Genomic DNA, 12,231 nt, shown 5'->3' with positions numbered 1-12,231 from the left:
TGAACTACATTGACAATATTTCTCTGCAGATGTGGTGTTGGCAGTCATAACGATACATTTACTCTTTTGATCTTACTTATGTTATTGTAAGAATGTGTAAGTATTTGCAAAGTTTTAAGTTTTAAAAAACCCACAAAAGGTCTAAGTTAAACAGCCAACAATTCCATTGCTTTTCCCAACGCTTTAGAGATAGAAAAATCTTCTGATCTGCATGTATCATGCGTCTGGTGCATATTGTGAATCTTAGTTATATGTTTTACGGTGTGACTGTTGAGGTGAGCACAGCAAAAATTTAATTGTAAATACACACGGGTACGTGATAATAAATTGAAGAGTGTTTACCAAATGGATGCATGAACCTAGTTGCAAGTCTATAGCTCTTAGTCTGAAAAAAATCGAATGGACGGCCTGGGAGCTACAGTGCCACCCATTGAAAAATTTGTATATCTTTTAGGCACAAAACGTGCGCCAGTTTTGGATTGACCTTATCAATACGCAAATTCTGTGAAATCAATTAGTATTTAAGGAATGAATTCAATATTAATTTGTTTTATACGATATAAAATGGTTTGGGGCAGTTTACGCTTTATAAACCGCGAAGCAGTTTATAAAAAAGCGTAAACTGTTTCAAACCATTTTATATCGTATAAAACAAATAAATATTGAATTCATTGCTTATAATTTAATTTTTTTACTCTTCATAGTAGATATAAAAGGTCATTTGACCTTTAAAATAAAATTGTACAAAATTCAAACGTAACACCAGACGTATTGATACATTTTTGACGTTAGTCTTACTATGATGTAGGCAACATTCTTTATACGATATAAAATAATTTTTTAGCCAATCAGATAGCGCGTTACAACCAGGATTAAATTATATACCATTAAATAAATTTTTCATGCAATTTACTACTGATATCTTCCCTTTACTTGCCTCCTCTGATAGTCTTTTAAACACCTTCACCAGCCCCATAATATGAAATTGTTCTGTTTGTTTACATGTAAAAATGGCGACTATTGATCTTGATTTAAATTAATAAACATGACTTTCCGAGGTTGGTATCTTGTTCCAGAGAAAGTCGGCAAGTAAAGAGACAATATCAGTGGTAAATTGCATGAAGAATTTAATGGTAAATAAATGTTTTTACAAAATGTGCGTATAAATAAGGTTAATTAGTCCAAAAATAGCACATGTTTTTGTGCACAATAAATATACAATTTTTCAATGGGTGGCACTGTAGCTCCCAGGTCGTCCATCCAAATTTTTTCAGACCGGTAGCTACAGACCTGCAGCTAGCATGAACCGTGAATAAAAAGTATAAACATTTGTTTTACGGTGAGGCGGTCTTGAGGGCAAAGCCAGTAACAACAACGATCACAATTTCACTATCAGATTCATAAGAAATGACAGTTGGATCTGCCTCAATCTATTTTTCATTATGCTTAAGGTCCTGTACTCAGTCTAGACATTTGTGACATCACATTAGTAGAGCAGACATCGGTCAACAATTTCCTTCAAAGTAACATTGCTCCGAACAATTTGTCAAGAAAAAAGTGTAGAACAACTAGTTGCAAACCCTTTTTAGAAGCAGCAGAATGTTTTAATCATCTCTTAAATGCATGCCATTCATAAAACACATTTTACCTGTTCTTGCAAGAACATGCAAGAACATGACATTGCAAGAACATGACATTGGTAGTCATATATTTGCAATTTACATGGAATTTTGGATACAAATCTGACAACAGAATTTTCAGGTTGCAGTAGTCAAAATTTTCTCTTTGCCCGGCATTGTCTTTAGAGCTTGCAGTGCTAGCCAGCGCTTCGCTTCGGTGAGTTGCGCTTGCTAATATATATGTCTTCAGGGTTATTATCATCTCAAAATATTGCCCAAGTGGACCATGATGGTTATCCCAGATTCATTACAGGTAAAGCACCTGTTTCTGGTTCAGCCACAAACTTTTTCCCTCTTGTGTGAACATTATTACAAAAGTATCTGTAGAATATGTGTGGTTTGCAGAATGTTCATAATCGGCAACTTTAATATGTCTTTTTTTTCCCTTTTTTTTTTTTCATTGGGGGGGGGGGGGGGGGGGGGGATGTTATGCTTCAAAACAAATGTAAACAAAATCTAGTTATTCATGATTTATTCATAATGAGCAAACTGAGATATGCTGTGCAACCAGAACATTCACATCATTATTTCAAGAAATTGTAATTATTTATTTACTTGTGTTGTCTTTCTAAGTTTTTAAGGGTTCGCTATGGAATGAAGCAGAAAATTATTAACTGGCATTAACCCTTGCCCAATATTATTATGAGTGTGGAACCTCGATCTCCAGTGGAGAGGGATATCATAGAAATGTCTCTAGAGAGCGTCAAGAAGGGAGGCAACCAGCACATAGTCAGGAAGGATGACGATGATGAAAAACTTGGCCTGCTCAATATTAGAGCATTCTTCTTTCTGATCCTGTGGTATATCTTTAGTGCCTTCACACTGTTTCTCAACAAGTATATTTTGACAACACTCAAAGGAGACCCTGCTGTCTTAGGTACATTTTTTTCCTTTAACTTATACTTTTCTTGTTTTACTTTTTGTATCCAAGTTTTATATGATTTGACCTTGTTAGTTGAAACCATTCAAAATTAGATATTGTCCGTTTTGATTCCTGGTTGCTTCCTATATGATTTTTTATTTGGTTGGAGACTTGATAACTAACTTTTACTTTTTTGATATCCATTTACCAGGAGCAATGCAGATGGTGATGACTACGATATGCGGATTCATACAGTTATACATACCGATGGGTTTCTATAAGCCTGTCAAACGAGATGGAAAGCCCCCAAATTTTTGGAGAAATATGATTTTAGTAGGCTCAATGAGGTACGATTATATGTTGCTATATATGGAATGCATTATGTGTGGTTAGCTTCACAAAGTGGGACTTTGACTGAAAGCATTGTGGATCAAAGTTTTAAAAAGATTTAGATGATCTGCACATTAATCAAGTCAAATTTTGCAAGTCTATCCAGTAATTTGAAAACTGTAATTGGAGCGATATTGATTATCTCATTTTGTTAAATACTTGTAAAACATGTACCATTAATGAATCCAAAAGTCACCGGTGTTGTAAATTAAAACTGATTTGCCAAACATTTTACAATTTTTGTATGATGGTAGATTCTCCACTGTTTTGTAGATTCTCCACTGTGGTGCTTGGTCTGGTGGCTCTGAAGTATGTAGCTGTGTCCTTCACAGAGACTGTCAAGAGTTCTGCCCCTTTGTTCACTGTTTTCATCTCCCAAGTGCTGATTGGGGAGTACACAGGTTTCTACACTTTCTTGTCACTCATTCCAATCATGGGAGGACTGGCTCTTTGTTCAGCGTATGAACTGAGTTTTAACATACAGGGATTCATTGCAGCTCTTGCCACTAATTTAACAGAATGGTAAGCTCTGAAATTCTTCTTTTCTTCTCTCTTTTAAATGAAATGATTGTATGTGATGAAGCTATGTTCTCCTAATTATCCATGTCGATATGTGAACAAAATGTCTGAACCTCTGATACAATCATGTATTTGAAATCTTATTCTAATTACAATGTATTGTCTTAATATTTTGAACAGATCATTAAATTCTCCATTTTAAATCGTTCTTACATAAATTTCACTTCAGTATGCAGAATGTGTACTCCAAGATATTGATTAGTGGAGACAAGTTTAAGTACACGTAAGTATATCAAACTTGTAAAAAAAAAAAAATAACAAAGATAGATTTATTCATTGCTTAATAGCATATTAATTATATTTTGAAGTCTCAGTGTGTAATGTTTAAAATTATTTGAAGTATAATGACTACAGCATTATATTATCTCATTTGACTATAACTAAACAATAACTTCATGTTTACAGACCTGCAGAGCTTCAGTTCTACACAAGCATATCATCAGTGTTGGTGCAGATTCCTGCCTGTTTCTTTTTAATAGACTTTGATAAAGCTGAGGCATCTATGAGTGGAATGATGATCTTATCTCTTGTTTCCAATGGAGTTTTCTTTCATTTTCAAAGTATATCAGCATATGTCTTAATGGGATATATTTCACCAGTCACTCATAGGTAAGACAATATAAGATAACGGCAACATAAACAGCCAACACTAAACTAAGCTAAATTAACAGATTTTTTAATTGAAATAATACTGAGAATTGTACAACAATGAAAAAATTGTACCGTATGGTTTTAATTTATACAAATAAAAATAGATTGAACCGGGGTCAAGTTGAGCGTATTGTTTGTACGTTGTAGGTCATGAATTTCAATAGAAGGAAATGAAAGCCAAGTTATTAAATATGAATGTCATATTTCATGTCCTCTAGATCAGTATAGATATCATATATATGTCATATTTCAAGTCCTCTAGATCAGTATAGATATCATATATATGTCATATTTCATGTCCTCTAGATCAGTATAGATATCATATATATGTCATATTTCATGTCCTCTAGATCAGTATAGATATCATATATATGTCATATTTCATGTCCTCTAGATCAGTATAGATATCATATCTATGTCATATTTCATGTCCTCTAGATCAGTATAGATATCATATATATGTCATATTTCATGTCCTCTAGATCAGTATAGATATATATATGTCATATTTCAAGTCCTCTAGATCAGTATAGATATCCTATATATGTCATATTTCATGTCCTCTAGATCAGTATAGATATCCTATATATGTCATATTTCATGTCCTCTAGATCAGTATAGATATCCTATATATGTCATATTTCAAGTCCTCTAGATCAGTATAGATATCCTATATATGTCATATTTCAAGTCCTCTAGATCAGTATAGGTATCCTATATATATCATATTTCAAGTCCTCTAGATCAGTATAGATATCCTATATATGTCATATTTCATGTCCTCTAGATCAGTATAGATATCCTATATATGTCATATTTCATGTCCTCTAGCTCAGTATAGATATCATATATATGTCATATTTATGTCCTCGAGATCAGTATAGATATCATATATATGTCATATTTCATGTCCTCTAGATCAGTATAGATATCCTATATATGTCATAGTTCATGTCCTCTAGATCAGTATAGATATCATATATATGTCATATTTCGTGTCCTCTAGATCAGTATAGATATCATATATATGTCATATTTCATGTCCCCTAGATCAGTATAGATATCATATATATGTTTTGCAGTGTGGCCAACACAGTCAAGCGGGCCTTTCTGATCTGGATCTCGGTGATATTATTCGGCAATCCGGTGACATTCCTTAGTGGACTCGGAACTATCATAGTAACGGTCGGTGTTCTCTTGTACACTAAGGCCAAAGAATACGACCATAATCGACGAGAACTTCGCGACCATTACCCACGGGACTCAGATCCAACTCATAAAGAAGTCTAGGGCAAAGACAGAAATGTTTTAGTGTTGTTAATATTGATTGTTAGTTATTTTCATATAGACATATATACTGTGTTGTTCAAAACAACAATTTCATACCTTGATAAAGTTAAGGGGATTTGATCTATTTTGTTGATTTAATCATGTTAAGAGAATGAAAAGTGATATAAATTTTCTATCTGTTATAAGTGCTTGTCATACCATTGCTTTTTGTGAGTTAAGTGTGAAATGCTTTATTTATGTGAAAGTTTTGCTTGTTGCAAAAATTTACTCTTTGGGAAATTGTAACATAGGTACATTCTACAGAATCATTAATGACAATGACAAGTGAAAGAAAAGGAAATGGGTACAGATTTCCTTTACTCAATTAAATTATTCAAAAAAATTGCTTCTGATTTTTAAAATAAGGAGAAAAAAGACCAAGTTTCCCATTGTTTGAGAATGGAAATTATCAATGTCTTTATATGCAATCAAACATATTTATTATTATATAATTATTCGACTGATGTAAAGGGTGGTCAAGTATTTGTTAAATGCTTGCAAAGTTTGAGCAGTATTGGTATTAATTATGAGTGAAATCCGTTTGATTTGCTAATCAATTATTGTGTTACGTTTACTGCCAATGTTGTTTGTATACATTATGTACATGTATTTGCTTCTCTTGGCTCAACTGTATATAACATATTTATTTATACATTGTATATGTCAACAGTACAATAAACAAAATATACATACACCTTAAATTAAATAACATTAGCAAGTTTCAGTTTGGTGTTTGTAAGTTCATGGATAATTTTCCTCCCCTAAATGATCTTCCTGTCTGTGATTTTCTTGAATGGGTCAAATATATTCCATGTATTTGTAGTATGCACTGTCTCATTTTAAAGTTCAATGTTTCTTTCAACATTGGTATGTTTTATAGATAAATTTATAAATATACCTATGTCATCTTCCAGTTGTTGTGCAAACTTTTCTATTTTATACAAAAAATGTGTTTCCGAACAGGGCTATTGAAATAGGAAAAATGTCTTGCACAGTAATTTTTCTTTATCAGATGTACAACATTTTATCTGTATTTATCAATTCATACTGCCAATACAGATGGAAAAAAAGCCAAGTTGAAGTTATAAGCATAATTATTTTCTACATATAAGGAAAAAAGTTAATGATACTATGAATCTAATCTTTCCAACAAAATTGTGAGCATTTATTTCTATTCTAAATGAAATCAGTCATAACCACCTACAGATTTGTAACCAATATTGTAAGGGGAATTTCAGGTAAATATTTCAAATGTTTTTGACAATTTTACTTGACATGGCATTTAGATTAAGAAAATTAATCTACTTGAGGGATTGTAAACTTAACATGGGAGGAGCTTTCTGTATGCTGTGATCTAGATAGGGGGTTGCCAAAAAAGGCTATGAAATCCCTCCCCCTTTTATTGAGACAAATCTCCATAAGAAACTTGCTGGGAAAACGACTGTTCACTCTCTCTCTGTCTCTGTCTCTGTCTCTCTCTCTCTATCACTGACATACTTTAGTAGTGATGGTAAATATACTCAGCTTCTATGGGCATTGTTTGATATTTGTAGTAATATAAGCGTTCTAGTCCATATTTCACTGCACTTGTCAAGGGTATTGTAAACACTTTAATTGAACTTAAAACACCTGCAGTTCTATATGCTTACTTATATATAAAGCCATATGCAGATTTGTCAAAGAATTATAAAGCTGAAAGGGATAATGTATAAAATATGTTCTAGCACTTAAATGTAATGTAATCTTTCTGGCATGTTAAATTAAGGTTTTTTTTCAGCATTTTAAGAACACCTAATGGAGTGCCTTTGTCATGTTCTAAGAACCACTTCACTTTGATATTATGGTTTGATATATCAGTCAACATTTCTTGCAGTGGCCAATCATGTGGTTCTTACATTGTAATGAATCTTGGGTCCAATTTTATGTTCTACTTAGGAAAGATACTTACAAGTAATAAAATAAAAGATGAGAAAAACTACATTTGTGTTTATTATTTTATTAGATAGAAAATATAATATTTCACTTAAAATTGCTTCTTTCACTGGGACAAACTTTCATTTTATTACTAGTATTTCATTTGATCTTGTGCATTGTTTTTAATTTTACCGCCAGTTGACGCCATGTTTGATTAACGCCATGGAATGTTTAACGTTAGTTGTACATGTATTACACCAATTCTAAGTGTTTCTTGCGTTGAAATGTCCGTTTTCTCGACCAAGGATATTCGATATGTATCCAATTAAATAATAGACTTACAACCGGCTCCTTTATCAACTAGGACCTTTACGAATGTAACACATGCTGAACTTTCTTCAATGATTAACACCTAAACGTGAATTATTTAACACAAATACATGTATGTGGAAATGAATATCGGTCTAGTTTAAATATATAAATTACTTTTGCATCTTGGTAGAGAATACTTGTTTAGTACATGTATTCATGGACGGTATAATCACCGATATCCAATAAGGGATCTTTATTCCTAATGACCAACATTCACCATAGTAACGACCATAATTATTACTGTAAACCGAAACACAATTTACTGGATATGAGTATTTTAACATTTGTATTTGACTCTGACAATGTCCCCTTTCGGAGCCTCTCTGGACAGCTTGCACCCTATCCACAATACACCGTCTGAACCAAACGACACACAGAATGGGAAATGTATCCCGTCATCCTCAGTCAGAAGATAGCCAATGAAAGAGCCGTCTGCTGTCAAAATGTGGATCTTGTGATGCAACCAATCAGATGCTACGATTCTACCTTCCGAATCGCATGCGCAGCAGCTCAGATCGCAGGTTTCCTCAAACGTGCTATCTTGCTCTCCATAAACGAATTTCAAATCCCCCGTCGAGTCAAAGACCAAAAGTCTCCCCGAGTATTCTCCAGTCTCGTCGATGGCACATATATCGCCATTGATGTTCACCGTTACTTTAGCAGGGTACGTAAAGATTGCTTTCCCGTCCAAATCGTTTTCGATTATCAAAAGGGTGTTCCCATCCTTGTCTAGTTTCATCAGCCGACGCATACTGTTTTCGTCAATCTTTAAATCATACCTATCAACCATGCTTAAGATGATGTCCCCGTTCTTCATAGCAACGACACCTGTCGGATACAGAGGCAAGTCGGACTTCAATTCTTTCATTTTCCCGTTTTTTCCTATACTTTTGAGGTTGTAACTTAGATAACACACGACTAGAAGATCGCCATTACTCATGAGGCACATGTCCATAACTTTGGCAGTGATTGTTTGCTTGGTATTACCATCATATGTGGACAGGAACATTTTATCCTGTTGCCAGCACCCAACCCAAGCCTCGTCAGTACTGGCAGGACAAATGGTTCGAATGAAAGGAAGATCTGTGGGAAAGGAAGACAGCAGCGAAACATCGACCCCGGGGGTCGACAATCCCGACAGATCGTCGGAGCTGGGTGGGGGAGGGGGAGGGTCCCCCAGGTGGCGTTCTAGCTTACCATACAAATGGGTCACTATTTTCTCTGTCACTTCGTGTGCGTTGAATTTTACCTTTTCTGGGTTCGGACACCTGGTTTTCTTAACCCTCTTTACCTTTTCGCAAACTTCGTCGAAGTTTTGTTTGATATTCTGAGAATTTAGAGATTCGATCATTTCTTTCGTAGAATCCAGAGAAGATTCCAGTATTAGAATTTCTTGTTCCATTTTCTGCAGCGCATCAGCGAATATCTTTTCCTCTCGTTGCTGGATTTCATCTAGATCAGACAAGATCCTCTGGCGCTCATTTCCAAGTTTTAACATGAATTCGTCGTAGCGCATCCACACTTCTCTTTTCACAGCAATTATGTTGGAGTCGAAATCCATCTTCGCTTTCTTGATCCTCTTCATCCTCTCCAATGTCTCCGGTAGCTCTTTGTCTTCCAGAATCTTCACAAATCGATCCCATTTCTTCTGTCTCCGGTCCAGATAAACAGAAAGATCTGCCATCACGTGCGATTTGTGCTCACTTTTCGCACACTCCTTGCAGGCGGGGTTTTCGCACGAGCTGCAGTACCATTTCAGGGCGCAATCTTGGTGCTTCAGACACATTACCACCGGGCGCGTCGATTTCGGCGAGGATGATCTTCCATTACTCGAGCCCTGGTCGTTTGTATCATTGCTGCCAACTTCACTGGCGTTGTCCTCATTGTTGCTCTCCTTTCTGACTTTCTTCACAATGGAGACAATCTTGTGGTGACTGGTCGCTCGCACCTTCTTGTGCAGATTCTTGCAGTTTTGACAAATGATTTTATCACAGTTCGTGCACCTCCATTTGACATCGGTCTTGGCCTCACAGATCGAACATTGTTTAGCCGTCGCCGATTTTAGTTTCTTGATTCCTCCAGAGGTGGCCATTTGTCACGTAGCAATCGAATTTAACTTCGATGTGCATGACAAGGACTATGGTCCTGTCTGTTTCGGTAATCCTCGGAGATTACACTATCAGGATCCGGACGGGAAGCTATACGGTCGACTTTGTTGATTGCATGACTACATTTAAACATTATAAATTCTTTAACCATTCTACTATCTTCCAAACAAACTAACTTAATATATTAAATAGACCGGTATCTAAACGATTGATTGAACTGTCCCGTTGTGAACTACCAATCTTTGATTAAATAATCCCCGAAATATTGAACCCAGCTTTCAGCTCTGAACAATGGCTTCAGACGCTTTGCTTGTCATCGGATCGCTGTAGATTATTTGATTTTAAACCCATTAAAATCCTGCATTCAAGTTTGGAAGGAATCCCTAACTTCCCGGGCAGGTGATTTTAAAAGATGTTTTATCTGGTTCGGGCTCATCAGAGACGGCGGGTTGATTCTGGCTTTGTGTCATTGTGAGATCCAAACAAAATCTCATCGATCATATTTCTTGTTCTTATCAAATTTAGGCGTTATTAACATGCTGATATTGAACTCTGCATATTTGGTCGGGAACTTCACGAGGAGCTATAGGCATTTAAGTCACTCAATATCCGCGTTTTTATGAGTAATTAAAGCTATTATGAAGGGCTTTTTAATTTTGAAATTTTGGGCTATTTGTTCATTCATTTATGCAGCAGTCTATATACAAAGCGTGAGAAGTACAAAAATTGTGTTTTCCTCTCACTTTCAAACAGAAAGGTTTTTTTCTCTTCTTTTTGAGATGTCTATTGATGGTTTTCTACAAGCACCGTGCAAGTACTCCTGGAGCCATACAGTATAGACCACATTGTATATGTTTCTACAATAAACACTTTAAACTATTGACAAAAATTAATAACACTGAGAACTCTTTTGAATAATAAATAATTTATGTAAATAAAAAATATCACTCTTGTACCTATATATACTTACCAGTATTAATCCTATTCATTTTTATTCGAATGTTGAATAGGTTTAAACTAACCTCAAAGTAATACATTATCCAATTTGAAGTTGTGGGAACTTAAGACATTCATTCAATATAGGGCAATTTGATTTCCCCTAACTTATGATCTTTATAATTAACTGCGGTATTTTCGTCAAGAAATAAACGAAACTCTCAATTGAGTATTCCCGAATCGTTCAAAGCGTGGCAGGGACTTTTGGTTTTGATGACACGATGATATAGCTATCATGTTACCTTCACATTAATCTCTTTTTTACCTATTCACAAAATTCCAAGTTCTGTATATACGCTTGCTCGAATGCCAGGGTAGCAGGAATGCACCCTTCAAGACATTCGAAGGTGTTTGGTTACTTACATATTAGGAGATGTAATTGATGCCCTATGCCTCTGTAAGTTAATTTTGTAACATTTTACCCATCCATTGAAAATCTATGTCTACACGGTGAAATTCTATGTGAATGTTGAAGATCTTCAGCCAACATAATATATATCGACCAAATTATATCGGTAACTGTATGTACCCGTTTCTTCAAACGAAAACAAGCAAATACAAGTACCCTGTATGCTCACGTTTCCATAGTCACTAACCCAAGGTGAAAGATTGTAGATACTTACATGCATATCTGTACCAAAGAAGCCCATTTGACCGAAATTTTACCCAAACTAAAGAAGCACAAAAATACCAAACAACCCAGGTGCCCGATATTGTACTACCACGAAAGTGACCAGGAAACGCGAAATTATGGTATAAACTAACTGAATGACCCATACTTAAAATAAACATGCACATACAATGTGTCCTTCAAATAAACCACAACTATGAGGCGCATGGTGTTCGAAAATGCATGCATGTCTATGTATATTTTTAAGGGCATGTAAAGTCAAATTGACTATTCGGGGAAAATCACTTGTGGCTGCACCAAGTTACCCAAAGAACCGAACAGCAAAAGCAGAAGTGTTCATTATGAAAAGGCAAAGGCAAACGAGAATTTAGTTTGACCATTGCATAGTTATATTTTATTATTTAGGTTCGTGAACATACCTGCAGATGATTCTATTACTCAAAAACATACACTGAAAATTTTTTTACGCGATTTATTTCGCAATTGACCAGTCGTGATATGGTTTACAAAGACCCCTTTCCTTTTCTTGCAATCAAGCATACATAATGTATATTAAAAAATCAACTTGCGTCAATAAAGTAAATTTCTTACACACCTCGCGAATTTTTTAAATAATTTGATGTACAGTACATGTATATGTACATAATCTTTTTTTATGTGTGATAAATCTCCAAGACGTTTAGCACTAATATTGAAGAACCTTTGGTAACTATTATCCTA

General features: G+C 34.9%; 2 protein-coding genes across 2 annotated transcripts; one reads left to right on the top strand and one right to left on the bottom strand.

Annotated features, from left to right (window-relative positions):
• Positions 1-7: 7 nt before the first annotated feature.
• On the top strand, positions 8-7,468 carry LOC128188399 (solute carrier family 35 member E2A-like). Its single transcript, XM_052859424.1, has 7 exons — positions 8-96; positions 2,253-2,556; positions 2,753-2,888; positions 3,205-3,453; positions 3,680-3,733; positions 3,916-4,119; positions 5,244-7,468. Exons 2-7 carry the CDS (start codon positions 2,322-2,324, stop codon positions 5,449-5,451), a joined length of 1,086 nt encoding a protein of 361 aa, XP_052715384.1. The 5' UTR covers positions 8-96; positions 2,253-2,321; the 3' UTR covers positions 5,452-7,468.
• A 24-nt stretch (positions 7,469-7,492) lies between these two features.
• On the bottom strand, positions 7,493-10,122 carry LOC128188398 (tripartite motif-containing protein 2-like). The gene has a single exon (XM_052859421.1). The coding sequence runs from the start codon at positions 9,866-9,868 to the stop codon at positions 8,054-8,056; it is 1,815 nt and encodes a 604-aa protein (XP_052715381.1). The 5' UTR covers positions 9,869-10,122; the 3' UTR covers positions 7,493-8,053.
• Between the last annotated feature and the right edge of the window lie 2,109 nt (positions 10,123-12,231).

Source organism: Crassostrea angulata, chromosome 6, assembly GCF_025612915.1.
Source record: "Crassostrea angulata isolate pt1a10 chromosome 6, ASM2561291v2, whole genome shotgun sequence".
Lineage (NCBI taxonomy): Eukaryota > Metazoa > Mollusca > Bivalvia > Ostreida > Ostreidae > Magallana > Magallana angulata.
This window is presented reverse-complemented; position numbering and strand designations above follow the sequence as displayed.